Source organism: Hermetia illucens, chromosome 3, assembly GCF_905115235.1.
Source record: "Hermetia illucens chromosome 3, iHerIll2.2.curated.20191125, whole genome shotgun sequence".
Lineage (NCBI taxonomy): Eukaryota > Metazoa > Arthropoda > Insecta > Diptera > Stratiomyidae > Hermetia > Hermetia illucens.
In genome coordinates, this window is record NC_051851.1 from 21,443,394 (window position 1) to 21,457,657 (window position 14,264).

The 14,264-nt window shown below is 44.0% G+C and overlaps 1 protein-coding gene across 2 annotated transcripts; it reads right to left on the minus strand.

Annotated features, from left to right (window-relative positions):
- Nucleotides 1-6,390: 6,390 nt before the first annotated feature.
- LOC119652751 (serendipity locus protein H-1-like) lies at nucleotides 6,391-13,549 on the minus strand. 2 transcript variants are annotated; one of them, XR_005249594.1, is made up of 6 exons: nucleotides 12,541-13,549; nucleotides 12,313-12,477; nucleotides 11,679-12,235; nucleotides 11,549-11,611; nucleotides 6,903-7,347; nucleotides 6,391-6,842 (listed from the first exon to the last, which is right to left on the minus strand). XR_005249594.1 is itself a non-coding variant. In XM_038057051.1 (5 exons), the coding sequence occupies exons 1-5, from the start codon at nucleotides 13,155-13,157 to the stop codon at nucleotides 7,160-7,162; spliced, it is 1,590 nt and encodes a 529-aa protein (XP_037912979.1). In that variant the 5' UTR covers nucleotides 13,158-13,549; the 3' UTR covers nucleotides 6,391-7,159. The 2 variants fall into 2 exon arrangements, 1 of the variants encoding a protein (XP_037912979.1); XM_038057051.1 differs by having other exon boundaries at nucleotides 6,391-7,347.
- Nucleotides 13,550-14,264: the final 715 nt, after the last annotated feature.

Sequence of the window (14,264 nt, forward strand, 5' to 3'; positions counted from 1 at the left end):
ACTTTCTATGTAGAAGTAACGATTTTCCACCGAAAGATCTATGTAACTTTCTTTCAGCGGCTACATTCAATGAATTCCTAAAATCGCTGCAATTAGGTAAAACTTGATTTACTGGGACTCTTCCCAATATAATTAAATTAATGAACAAATCTATCAAAATTATTGAGCACAAACTTTGCTGGAAAGCGAGTAGTATTAACATTTATGATGACATTTCACAATTGGCGACTTAATTATTGTACTTTATTTTCCGAAAATATACTTCTCCCCCCTTAATTGAAGTGTATGATAATATTACAAATGTATTCTATATAGAAACCACCTTTAACTACCAAATTTTTATATGATTCCTTAAGAAGAGAACAAACAACAACATTGTCAATGTTTTTACTTCAAACGCCAATTCAAAAATTAACAGATATTGGTACAATCATATATACGGTATGGTTTTTCAATAAAAACGTTGAAAAATTGACAATATACAAACAAAATCAAATACTAAGAAACCATCCCTGGCAAACAACACAGTTATTTAGAATAATAAAGTAAAACAAAGTGAAGATAAAAATAGTGTAAAAATGTTGCAGAGAAAAAAAAAACAAAAAATAAATATAAAACTTAAGTAAATTAAAAGAACGATAAATTTTTATCAGTCTGATTAAGATCGACATTTTTTTCGGTAATTGGATAGGAAAAGAAAATGATAAAAAAGTAAACTCCTGAAAATAGAAACTAGACGATAATTAAATGCATATTTTATGTGTATAAAGAAGAAATTACAAAAAAAACAACAAGATACTACCAATATGAATGAAAAGAAAATATTTGTGTATAGTGTTATTATTGAACATTAAACACTGTAGATTTAAACAGAAAGTATTTCATATGTACCGAGAAATGAAATAAATAAGAGAAAATATATAGAGACAATTCATTTTCCTATAGTGTTTATTTTCATTGATGATAGGGGGTCGGATATGGTGAGGTCATAGAACATTTTACAATATTCAATTGAACGTTTATCTGCAGATGTTTGACGTAAAAGATCGGGAAAATATTTTAGTCAAATCGTGTGCAATGGTATTATTTTTTTCAAATTCCAGTTCGATTTCAAAAATACTTATTTCGTAGCAACACAAACCAGACAAAGTCCCGAGAGAAAAGTTGTATTTTCTCCCATCTTGACCCCGTTGTTAGTTTGGAAATTCTTGTATTGCGTTTTACTCTTCAGTCGCTGATGAGTTCAGAAGCAATATTCATCAATATTATAAACTTCGAAATCAGAAGTACGTTTGTGTGTGTCGTATGAAATTCTGGAGATTGTTAAGTCATCGAAGTCACTTCTGATCCGCCCTTCGACAAATGAATATAATCAGTAGTTCTCTGTTTCCGGTTTTGATGGACTTTTTTAACTCCTTATTTTCTTCGCATTGTTGGCCTCCTTTGTGTACTTCATCAACGGCGCAACAATCGGTATTCGATCTAGGCCTGCCTTAGTAAGGAACTCCAGACACCTTTAAAAGCTGTCTGGCGGCCTGATATACGCCATCGCTCCATCCCAGGCAAGGTCTGCCTCGTCTTCTTTTTCTACTATAGATGTTGCCCTTAAAGGCTTCACCGGCTGGATCATCCTCATCCATACGGATTAAGTGATCCGCCCACCGCAACCTTTTGAGTCACATTTTATCCACAACCTGACGGTCAATGTACCGCTGATAGATTTCGTCGTTATGTATTCTTCTCTCGAACGCGGCCAAGAGTTCGCAACTTTTCTTTCTAAGAACCCAAAAGTCCGAGGAATACATTAAAATTAGCAAGATCATCGTCTTTTACAGTAAGACCTTCGACTCTATGGTGAAACGTTTCAAGCGAAGCAGTTTTTGTAAGCTGAAATAAGGTCGGTTGGCTGCCAATAACCGTGCGCGAATTTCATCGTCATAGCTGTTATCGGTTGTGATTTTTGACGCTAGATAGGAGAAACTTTCAATGGTCTCAAAGTTATAGGCTCCTCTTTCTATTGTTTTCATTTGATCAGTGCGATTCCATGTTGTTGTTTCTTTCGTTATTCATTAATGTGCAGCCTGAGATCTCGCGCCGCCTGTTCGATCTGGATGAAGGTGGACTGTACATTTCGGGTTGTTCTTCCCATAATGTCAATATCGTCAGTGTAGGCCAGTAACTGGGTGGTTTTGAAGAGGATGGCGCATCTTGCAATGACATCTGCATTTCGAATCACTTTCTCCAGGGCCAGATTAAAGAAGCCGCATGATAGGGTATCCCGTTTTCCTAGATCATTATTGATGTCGAATGGTCTTGAGAGTGATCTTGCTGCTTTTATCTGGCCTCGCACATTAGTCAGGGTCAGCCTAGTCTTATCAATTTCGTCGGGATACCGAATTCCCTCATGGCCGTGTACAGTTTTACCCTGGCTATGCTGTCATAGGCGGCTTTAAAGTCGATGAAAAGATGGTGCAACTTATCGCTATATTCCAGCAGTTTTTCTATCGCTTGCCGCACAGAGAAAATCTGATCTGTTGTTGATTTGCCTGGAGTGAAGCCTCTTTAGTATGGGCCAATGATGTTCCGGGTGTATGGGGCTATCCGGCCTAGCCAGACAGCGGAGAATATCTTATAGATGGTGCTCAGCAACGTGATACTTCTATAATTGCTGCATTGCGTGATATCACTGTTTTTATGTATGGGACAGATAATGTCTCGTTGCCAGTCGTCAGCCGTTGGTTCGCTATCCCACACTTTGAGTTTAAGTTGATGAGCCGCTTAGCGTAGTTGGTCGCCTCCATATTTAACCAATTCGGCACCTGTCGATGTATATTTTTTAAGCCGATGGATTGCATGGATTGTTTTTTCCATGCTTGGTGGTTGCAGCGGGATTTCCAAATCGTTGGTATTTTGGTTGTCGAGCAGTTCATCAAAATACTCAACCCATCGCTCCAATATGCCCATTCCGTCGGAAATCAAATTTCCTTCTTTGTCTCGGCAGGATGAGCATCGAGGTGTATAAGGCTCCATCCTGCTGACTTGTTGATAAAACTTCCGTGCCTGATGCGGTTGCTTCATGCACTTTTCGAGTTCACAGATCTGTTGGTTCTCCCAGGCTTCTTTTTTCTGTCTGTGAAGTCGTTTTTCCGCTCGTCGGAGTTCGTGATAAGTCTTCGCGCCTGTCCGCGTTCTTTTAGAATGCAACATTACTAGGTATTCAGCATTCGACCGTTCCGTGGCTAGCTTACATTCATCGTCGAACCAGCTGTTTAGATTTTTCTTGCGACTAGGGCCAAATATGTTTTTGGCCGTATCAGTGATAACGTTTTCAGGTGGTTGTGAAAATAATTTGTTGATGCTTCATCTCCAAGTCATCTGTTAGCTGCGGTTATTGTGGTATCCATTTCCTCCATATAGATGTTACGGAGGGTTTTGTTGTGGATGGTTTCAGTGTTAACTCTCACCTCATTGTCAGAGGGGACATGCCAACGAGATAGTGATCCGAGTATATTTTCGCCCCCATATATGTTCTGACATTCATTAAGTGGTAAGCGGTCAGTTTTTCCAGAAAAACTTGTTAGCACTGATGAAGGGAACAAGTGATTCCCGAAATATCGGTATTTGCAAGAATAAATATCCACACCAACGAAAAAGAAAAAACAAGTTTTATTATTTCAATTAATTAATCGTTGGAAACACCGCATAATTTCACTCAGATTGAATTCATTGTTTCTCTCGGTTGTCAGCTTGGTTCGGGTGGAGTCGAGATTTTTTATTTCATTAATTAACATATCAATCCATTGCTGTTGTGAGGTACTCTTTTGGTCGATAGTCAACGAGTTGCTAAAAGCGTGGATAAGATGACCGTACTATCTAATGCACCCCACTCCCAACATCACGATGGTGGATTCGGTATTACACAGGTCATGGAGCGGTTAATCTAATGCAACATTTTCATGTCAATAACCGTCGGGTGAAATTCGTACTCGCTCTATTAGGAGCTATAAACAGCTAAACAGTTTTGATTTGTTCTTTCCCCCTATCCAATGGTATTGATTGAAGTCAAGATTCGAGTCCGTTCCTTCCGGTGTGTTTACCTTGGTAGCTTCCTTCATAAGAAAAACTAAAAATTTGTTCTATATGGTAATGCCACGCTTTAGCGCAACTTGTATTAAGTGGTATTCCACAACTGGCGTATTTTGTGATCGACGTATCATTCTCATAAGACACCGACATTTTATCACCGTCACTGACTCCAAAGCCGTTCCCTATGGAACAATCGCACCTCAGTATCCGCCGCCGATCACCGTCTTACGAATCAAGCCACAGATAAAACAGCGTGAGAAGCGCACTGGCCCGCCGCGCATTAAATGGTGGCGATTTCGTGAGAAGAAAGAAACAGAGAACTTACTTACGCGATTAACAACCATTACCAATGTGGTAGAATTGTAAAACCAAATTAAAGACACGATCTACAAAACGGCCTCGGAGTCACCAAGCTAGGTGGACGGTTCATCAACCGAGATACCTGTCTTTGGAATGACGATGTTGAAATAAAGGTCAATGAATGACAATGAAAAATTAGCCAATTGGAAAATTTGCGAGAATGCGCATTGGAGGCATGAACCGAGCACATCGCCGTGGTGAATGCGCCTCTCTCGACGGCTTCAGACACAGCGATAGGCGCCGCTTTTTACCAACGGGTGAATCGAACCAGGCAACCGTTGAGCTTCTTTTCGAAGCGACTCAACCCAGCTCAACGTAACTACAGCGGCTACTATCGTGAGCTACTCGCCGCGTACCTCACCATAAAATACTTCTGTTTCACCCTTTCGCGCTTAAACAACAGCTCAACCAAGTGTCCCCTCAGCAGCTTCCGCACTTGAGTTTTATCAGCCAGTTCACATCTGATATCCAACACGTGTCTGGAAAAGACAATGTTGTTGCAAACCCTTTGTCTCGAATTTCGGAGGTCACAATCCCCGCCACGGTCTATTATACGGCAATCGCCGAGGCACAGAAAGACGACGCAGAGCTCCAGTTCAAGGAGTTTCCTATTTTCGGCTCAAACTTCTATTTACTCTGACAGACCTCAGACCATTCATTTCGACCGATTTTCGTAGGAAAATATTTAACGCAATACACGATCTTACACACCCAGACATCAGGGCGACGAACCAGTTAGTAACTGGAAATGGTGACCTGAAGCAATACCTCTGACTGACATTACGACACAATTATGTGCGCTTTGGTGTACCAGCCATAATCGTCACGGACCAGGGAATGGACACTCTTTTCTCAGAGTCAGGCAAGCTCCTTGGCTTCAAACGGCACAGGACTACTGGACGTTAAAGGACGCGACGACCCGCCGGGCGCGGTTCTTGTCTTTCGTCTTTCTCGGCTTTCGCATGGCCCACCGATAAGAGTTCACGGTCAGCCCTGCGGAGATCGTGTACGGAGAGAATCTGCGCCCCCTCGCGGACCCTGTGCTAGACACCAGAGCAGAGTTAAATGACTCCGGCATGATGCGTTTGCTTAGAGACGTGGTTTCGTAGCTGCGGCCGACTCCGAATCCGCACGGTTTCAGCTGGAGGCGGAGTAATGTGGCGGCACATCGGATACATGAACCACGAGCGCATTACCGTGGTGATACTTTAAATAATCGACAGAAGATGCTAAGTTAAAACAAAAAATAATTCCCAAAGTCGTCATCCGAACGGCCCTTTACAAAGATTTATACGATAAATTGGACACTCGGGATGGGGAGAGAGATCTGTATCGACTTGTCAAAAGCCGGCACGATCGTACACAGGATATCGAATATTTCTGTTACGTTAATGACAAGAATGACGAGATGGATGGTGAGAATATTTCGAGTAGATTTCAACTGAAGAATTTGTCCATCTTCCACAATCATTGTCGACACTTGGAGGCATTTCAACTGTTAGTGCCACTGGAGTCGAGGAAGCAATAAAACGAATGAAATCGGGGAAAGCAACAGGACCTGACGCCGAGCTATGGAAAGCGAAGAGCTGGGATTCAACACTGTGGCTCAGTGAATTCTTCTTGAGGAAGGTAGAACACCTATTGAAGTGGGACTCCATAACTGGTGTTCTTTGTGATTGACGTATCAACAAACGTCTCAAATTTAAAATGTCCTCCCTGTCGGTTGTCGAAAATGTTGGACTAGTATGATGACGGTGGCTTCGTACACCGGATGGTGATTTGAAAGACTCGCGACTGCATCCAGACCCTCAAATTGAAAATTTACTGCGGTGTTGACCGCTTTGCCGCTGTCTTCGGTTCTAAATGTTGGTCTCTTTATTTTTGACCACTATTACCAGTAATTATAGTGGAACTATTGCATGCTTTCCTCAAATATAAAGAAGATTTCGCTTTTTAATATTTTATTTTCGTTTCTCTTTCTTGTAGCTTACAACATACAAAAATACGAAATTTCCAGTCTTTAATTACTGATTTTAGGAAATTAAGATTAACGCAAAACCATCACAAATTGTTTCAAATAACACTTTGATTCTTCTATACATACATGTATCTATGTTTATTCACAATATAAATTCGTATCACATTTGCAATCACGCCTTCAATCTTCCTGTTCACAAATATGACATAAAACATTTAATTTAATTTTGGAAAAATTCGATCACAAACTCATTAAAATCCTATACAACAGTAAATAAGGATTTGTTTTACACAAAACCTTAAAAACCAAGATATCTCTTGAAGAACATCATCTTCAACTGTTGGTTAATGTAAAAATATTCATTTAGATTTATCTTGTCAAATTGCCATCTTATTTTTGTGTTGGGGATAAAAACTCTCTAAAATTCGAGTGTAGAAATATATATGTAATAAAATCTTAAAATAAATTTCTAACTTACATCACAAATAATTATTCTCCTTCGTACTAACACTGTCGATAACTAAATCTCCTTTTTCTGCTTTTCAGAAACTTAATCTACTTATTTTTGATTGATCGGAAATCAATAAAATTTTATCTTAAAGCGAAAAAAAAAATCATAATAAATTTCGATTTGGTTGATTTCAATTATCAACATAGTTGCAGATTGTAGGTATCTGGATTTTTCACTGTGATGAGACCAATCGTAGAGCCAGTCCAGCTAACAATTCCTTAGTTTCAATGATGCGGAAGTGATGCTTTCTGAAAACTGGAAGCGAACAACGTTTCAACGGACGGAAGTGTTCTTGTGTAATTCTGCTGACCTGCATCGTCTGGACTTGATATTGTTGATATATTCGTATGAAGTGGGGAGAGTGAGGGTAGATAGTATTGGCAATTCGAAGTCAATGATGATAGAGGTAGTTCTGAAAATATAAATAGACAATAATATTAATCCAAATTGTAAATGCATTTGCACACACAGTGTTGGACTCCCAGTTCGGTATCTCGTCGGACTACCAACTAAACACCTCCTCATTGTCAAAGAGCTAGCCTGGAACCGTTTGTCATATTACTTTGGGGTAGTCCCCGAACTCTCCCGCCTTGTGGAGCCTTCAAATCAAGGAAATTAAGTGTGATGGGCGTCGTCCACAACTCCATTGCAAAACAGACAATCCGAAGATCGCGCCTTTCCAATCTTGTGCAGGTAAGACTGAAAACCTCCATGCCCACTTAAAAATTCGATAAGGAAATGGTCAGCCTCACCATGTTTCCGATTCAGCCACCCACCTAAGTTGCCGATGAGCCGCGCAGTCCATCTGCCCCTAATTTCATTTTGCGAAGAGAGCTGCCACTCGTCTAGAGTGTGTTGCCGTTCTTCGCGAGCAACCACCTCCCTTGCGCTTGTATATGGCCTGACGCTCCCAAGCAAGAAGGGCAACGGGGATAACTCCCATGATCACCATCACGGTCGGTTCAGAGACAGTGCGGTACGCAGACGTAAACCGCAAAGCTCCCCGTCTCTGTACTTGTACGAGACGTTTACGATATATCTCCTTGCCAAGACCGTCAGCCCATACCTCTGCGCCGTAGAGCAAGACAGACTGCGTTGAACTCATCAAGAGACGTCGCCTGCTAAATGTAGGCCTCCCAATGTTTGCCATTAGCCTACTTAACGCCGAAACTCCAGCTGCAGCTTTGTTCGCTGCTATTTTGATTTGATCAAAAAAGCTCATCTTTGAATCAAGAGTCAGCCCGAGGTACTTTACCGCTGGTTTTGACTCGATTATCGACTCGCCGAACGATATAGAAGGCAGGGTCGGAATTCTCTTTTTAGCCAGGGTGACTACTTCGGTTTTTTTCCAGTGCAAGGTTGAAACCATGAGTAGTCATCCATCCGCTTACTCGTCGCATCAATATGCCGAGTCTGCTTTGCGCCTGTTCGACAGTGCGTCCAACAACAAGCGCCGCGACGTCAGCTGCATAGCCGACCAGGCGCGACTCTTCTGGCATGTTGAGTTAAAGTAAACTATCATAGGTAGCGTTCCAGAGGAACGGTCCTAGGATGAATTCCTGTGCTACCCCCAAAGTGACCTCCATTCTCCTCTGACCCTCTAGCGTTTCACAGAACAGGGAGCGGCTCCTCAGGTAGTTCCTCAATATCCGTAAGAGATAGTTCGGCTCGTAGAAAGTATTGTCTAGTGTACCTAAAATATTTTCCCTCTTACCTTAAAACCAAACTGCCGGGGAGATAAATCTCCGCGTATCGCTTCAGCGAATCTACTTCTGATGAGTTTTGCGAGCACTTTTCCAACAGTGGGCGGAATGAAGACGGCAACTTGGGGTCGTCTTACCCTTTGTGGATCAGCGCAAGCCTCGCCACCTTCCAATGAGCAGGGAAAGTGCCCTCTTTTAGGCAAGCGTGGAATGGGCCGAGCAGTAGATCATGGCCGGTGTTGGAAGACCAATTTGTATACCTCTGCTGGAATACCATCGAATCCTGGCGCTTTCTTGTTTTTCATAGAGAGGACTGCCTGTTCCAACTCTTTTATAGAGAAAAGTGGACGGTCCTCTGCGCTCTCCGGGCCGATATTATCATCCCATAGTGTCCTTACAATGCGGTCCATCTGCTCGGCCTTAAGTGAACAGGATTTCCGCAGAGCCCCAATTACCAATTTGTAACCGAGTCCACACGGGTCCCCATTCACCTCGCCGACCAAATCCTGCCAGCAGCGAGCTTTGCTCTTGTTTATTGCGCTGCAGAGTCTCCTTTTGGCTGATTTTTACTTCTGTCACTATGGTACATGCCTTCTCCCTGTCGCTTAGACGTTGTGTTAAGCGGCGGAGCCTGTGACACTCCTTCCGGAGCTCTGCGATTTCCACTTTCCACCAATACATAGAAGGTTTGCCACGGCTTGATGCCCTCCTGTTCGTCGTTATCAGGTTCATAACTGAATTTACGACCATGTCGGCTGCTGCGCCATCGCTCCCAGGGGTACCCTCCAGCGCGGCCCCACCTGTTCGAAGAGTTTCGGCAAACCTCCCGGTGTTCACTTTCGCGACGTGCCATGCACAGAAAGAGTGCCGGGGTGGCGCACACCGAGAATTTATGTCCACCACTTCGAAGGCAATGTATTGATGGTCGCTTGTCGAGAAGTCTTTCAGAACTCGCCACCCGTGATTCCGACGCGAATGTTACGTCTGAAATGCTTCCCTCGCAGCCCGAGCGCCGGAACGTTGCGGTGGATACGGTGTTTAAAACTACCAGTCCTGTTCTCGTCGCCATTTCCAGAATTCATTTCCTTCAGGATTCTGTGTCAGGCATGCCCCATTAAGTGTCCCAGCATTGAAGTCACCCCCGACTAGGATTCGCCCATCTGTGCCTTAGATAGCGTCTTTCAAGGCATCAAGCCTGCGTCGAAAGTCCGGCATCGTTTCATTCGGCGTAAGATAGACACCAAAAAACGTTATCCCTGAACTCCGAATCCAGACAAAGCCGTCCCCTCGGCCTTGGGTAAGAACCCTAAGGAGGGGAGGGTGCCGTCCCGAACCCAGATGGCAGCGGTACCTGATATGCCATGAAACTGGGTCCATGTTTTGGTATTACTCACTGATGAATACTAATTCAGCAGCTGCGCTAGCAACTCATGAGCGGTTGCACTTCGGCGCAGTGTGCACAACGTCCTCATTAGTCGCATAGTTTCATTAGCTCGTTTTTCATCCCTTTGCTGACGTTTTTCTGGAGGAACGTCACAGATCGCATGCGCTTCACCACTGCCGCGCATTTCTTAATAAGCCTTTCCTCTTCAGCTTGCGCCAGAGTAGTTGACAGCTCTCCCACTTGGCTTATATTCGAAACCATTTGGTTAGTATCGGCAGTTTCCACTGTGGCTCTTTCCACAATTATAACACTGCGTGGTATGGTCTGGGTTCCTGTCTCCGTTGTAGGTGCTGCATCACTTTGCGAATCCTTCTTTCCGTCTGCGCGATGTCTCGTCGGGTATTTCAGCCCTTGGTGCGTCCTTCGCCGAGTGCTGGGGCGAGCGGCGCATTTTCGTACTGCGAATAAACGCAGCCAGCTCACTCTCCGCTTCCATTATCTCCTCGTTTGATTCGTTTTTGTTCTCCATTTAAGTTGTTTACTAGCGCATCGTGTGCAAGGGAGCGAGCCGCAATAGTCAGGAGCGGATATACCTTCGGAGACAAAGCCCCTACTCCAGTTCCTTGAAGCGTAACCTACGATTAGCTGATCCCGGAACTCACAGACGGATCAGCGCTTAGGGCAACGCGGTCTACTAATACAGGTTCAATGCACATTACCCAACCAGGGTCCCAAAGGGGATGGCTCTTGATACACGCCACAACTACCACCTTGGCAGAGCTAGGCTCACATCACCCCATCGACGGCTCCAGTGACTCCCAGTGTGTCCCGGCGTGTATCGGTCATTACCAGTTCGCTCTTCATCGAGAAACTTTCTCGAGGCTACTACCTAGGACGCAGGTATTATGCCAGCTAGGGGGTCAGAACTACTTGCTCGGGCACCTCGTAAGCGACACGTAAAGGATGACGATCCCTGAGGGATGGCGGTGATAAGGTTGTTCTGGAGACCAAGTTGTTTCAGAATCCCAGCGCCATTACGATATTTACCTCGAAGTTAAGAGAAACCTCGTGCCAGCCGAGCTTTATTTTCTGCTATTTGGGTAGATGAGAGACCGTTGCCGTTTCGAGTTGCTGGTAGCGGCAAGGGTCCCCGAAGGTTATGGTTTTTCCGTATTGAGTTTTTTCCTGAAGGCTTACTTGAGGGTAAGATTTTGGCTTCAAGAGGTGGTGCTGATTGGAATCTACGGACAAGACCGCTGACAAGCAAGGGTTTGCTTCGGCTCGTCCGGCAACATTGTTCTTTCCATGCTGCTTTTTTTTGAGGACACAGCAAGCGATCGCGGATATTATTCCAAAGCTTCTTCAATACAACACTGGGAACCTCGGATTCAATAGAATTTCGAAAGAAAGATAGCACCCTTTGATGAACATTAGGAAAGGGAGTCAACTTCGTCGGCAAAAATTAGGCGTAGTTATGGCCCACGCAGTGGGCACTGGCAACAATAATAAGTTAGGTGATCTCTTACCTGGTGTTGATTCTTGTGGCGCGGGTGACATATATTCGAATTGTGAAAGAAGAGGTGGCGATCCTTATAAAGAGAGAGAAAAAAAGTTCGTTAGTCACCTCTTGATTTAAATTAAGCACTTCCGCCTTACCTAGAGTGGCATCTGAAGGTGGCGACATAAGGTAACCAGACTCTTCCATTTCCAACGCCTGTTCCATTATCAATTCCTCTGCACTATTCAATGACATCGCGTAAATATCCGTAAAGGTCGATTCAGTCTTCGTTTTCGCTGGCAGCTCCACAGCCTCCGTAGTTTCGTTCACTTTCAGCTTCTTCTCTTTCTTATTCGATTTCTTCGACACGTAGCTGGGCACGTTTTGCAGTAGTTCGCCCGTTTTGTGGTCAACTTTGTGACGTCGTCTTGTATGTTTCAGCCAATTGGGAAAGTTGGTGAAGTCACGCGCGCAATATTTACACTTGTAGGGCCGCTCGCCAGTGTGAATGTTTGAGTGTTGCTTGAGCTTTGAGCTGCTAATGAAACTTTTATTGCATTCGCTGCACACGAAGGGACGCTTCTCCAAGTGCACGAGATTGTGCACTTTGAGGCAACGCTCGGTTTTATACATTTTTCCGCACTTCTCGCATTTGTATTGGCGGGTGGATGTGTGGTAGCGTTGATGCTTGATAAGATGTGATCGCTCGGGGAAGCTGCAAGGATTTTCCTTATTAGAAACTACCTTCATTGGTAAATTGCAGGGAGTAAGGCAGGGGAGGTGGGTACTTACGACATCTGACACTGAGAGCATTCGAATGGTTTCTCGCCAAGATGCGCCTTGGTGTGGTGAATTAAGTTAATTTTCTGGACAAATTTTTGGCCACAAATATCACAGCTAAATCGTTCACTTTCGTTATGAATTTTGCGGTGTAACCACATGCTACTGACTTTCAACCTGAACATGTGAGAGGTGATTAGGACTCTAGAAGGGGAGAATCAAGTCTATTCGTTTACTTACTGTTTATCACAAACGGGGCATGTGTACACCTCATTCCTCTTACTGTTCCTATGAACCTTTCCGTGCGCTTTCAAGGACTCCTTGGAGTCGAACTCCTCCTCGCAGTTCTTACACTTGAAAGTCTCCTTTGAACAGGTGGTCGCTAGAGAGACGGGTCCTTGGCAGGGCAGCCCTGCGCCTGGTTCTGCCTTTATCATCGTATGCGGAAGGGTGTACGAGCTGCTGGCATCACGAATAGCAGTCATCGACCCCGGACTCCCTTGGGTATGGGACACAGCCTCCAGTTTTGGGATTCTACGCGGGGAGCTTGTTTCTTGGCAGGTAACTTCAGCGACTGGCCTTGCTTTCACCACCCCGGCCATCAGGCTGCAGGCGTTGCTGTCGTCGTCCTGTGCCAAACCAATCAGCTCCTGGCCCTCAGGTATTTGTAGCGCTGGCTCCTTCTCCAGGCCCTCCTGGTTTGTATTCCAAACGTCTGACAGGGTATTGTCGTTCGGGGCTGACGGTATGGGAGCACATGCTGACAAGTCAATATCGAGCGAGGTCTCGTCCTTGACGCAATCGAGGGCGGCTTTCAGAAGCCAATTGTTTATTTCCTCCGGTCTTTTTTCCTTCATTGTGCGGCCGGGGGTACGCGCGTACTTTCTTTAGGCACAACACCAACCACGAGTGAGGTTAACTCTTAACTTTTAATTGACGAAAAATTGCATCACAAATATTACGTATATCACAATAGTCGCTAGGTTCGTCGAAAGAATTTTCTGGTCTTTGCGCTGAGGTATTTACTTGTGAATTCTGAAGCGATTTCGTTCAGGAAATGTATGAAAACAATTCAAAGTGTCATAGTGACGCTTTGTTTACTCGTCGTCCATTTGTACTAATGCCCGGGTATGGCGTTATTTAGTTTGATGGGAATATTGCGCAGAATGTTTGGTAGTTACAAATGTTTGTTTTGCGCAAAACATTGAAAAGATGAAATGATGGAAAGTTCCAGAAATCAACACGATTTTATTATGAAATTTCATTTGGGTTGGATATTTTGAAGCGCAGTTGAAAATCTAGAAGAATTTCGAATATTGCGATGCTTCTTCCCCTGGAAACGTGCTCGCTGAATTTCGTCAAGTTGAACCTTGGCTTCTTTATAGCACAATCTTCTTGGTTGGTACCTGTGATGTGGATTTGAGTTTGATCTAAATCGCATTCACAAACCATTCCACATTTGTGAAACTTCAACCGTGGTTTGGGTGCTTGGTAGGTGAAATTTGATCTGTCGATATTTTGATCAGTAGGTGGCACTGGTTTTGTTCCAAAACGTATTTAGCAAACGAATGGTGTCTTTGCTAATGTTCATTTGAAATAATAGGTGGTACTTCGGTGCCGGATGCGGAATAGCAGAATAAGTTAAATGAGGTTAAAAACTAAATCAGTTATTTTGTGGGGTGCTGAAATTACTCATCATTCAACTATTATTTCTAAGAAAATCAAGTTAGTGCAAGAGGTTGGACATATTGGTCAAATATGCCACGTATACAAATATGGAGTCTGAACCGGATGCAACACACGTGCCGCATTTCCAGACGACAAATCATCGTATGGCGGGCGCTCCCGACGCAGGGCAAACAGCCGCCAACGGACCCGTTCCAACACACCACCCGCCAATACGGGTTGGTGTTGGTATCCACGCAAGTTTCGACTTCATGCAAAGATGTGCAACAAACCCTGCG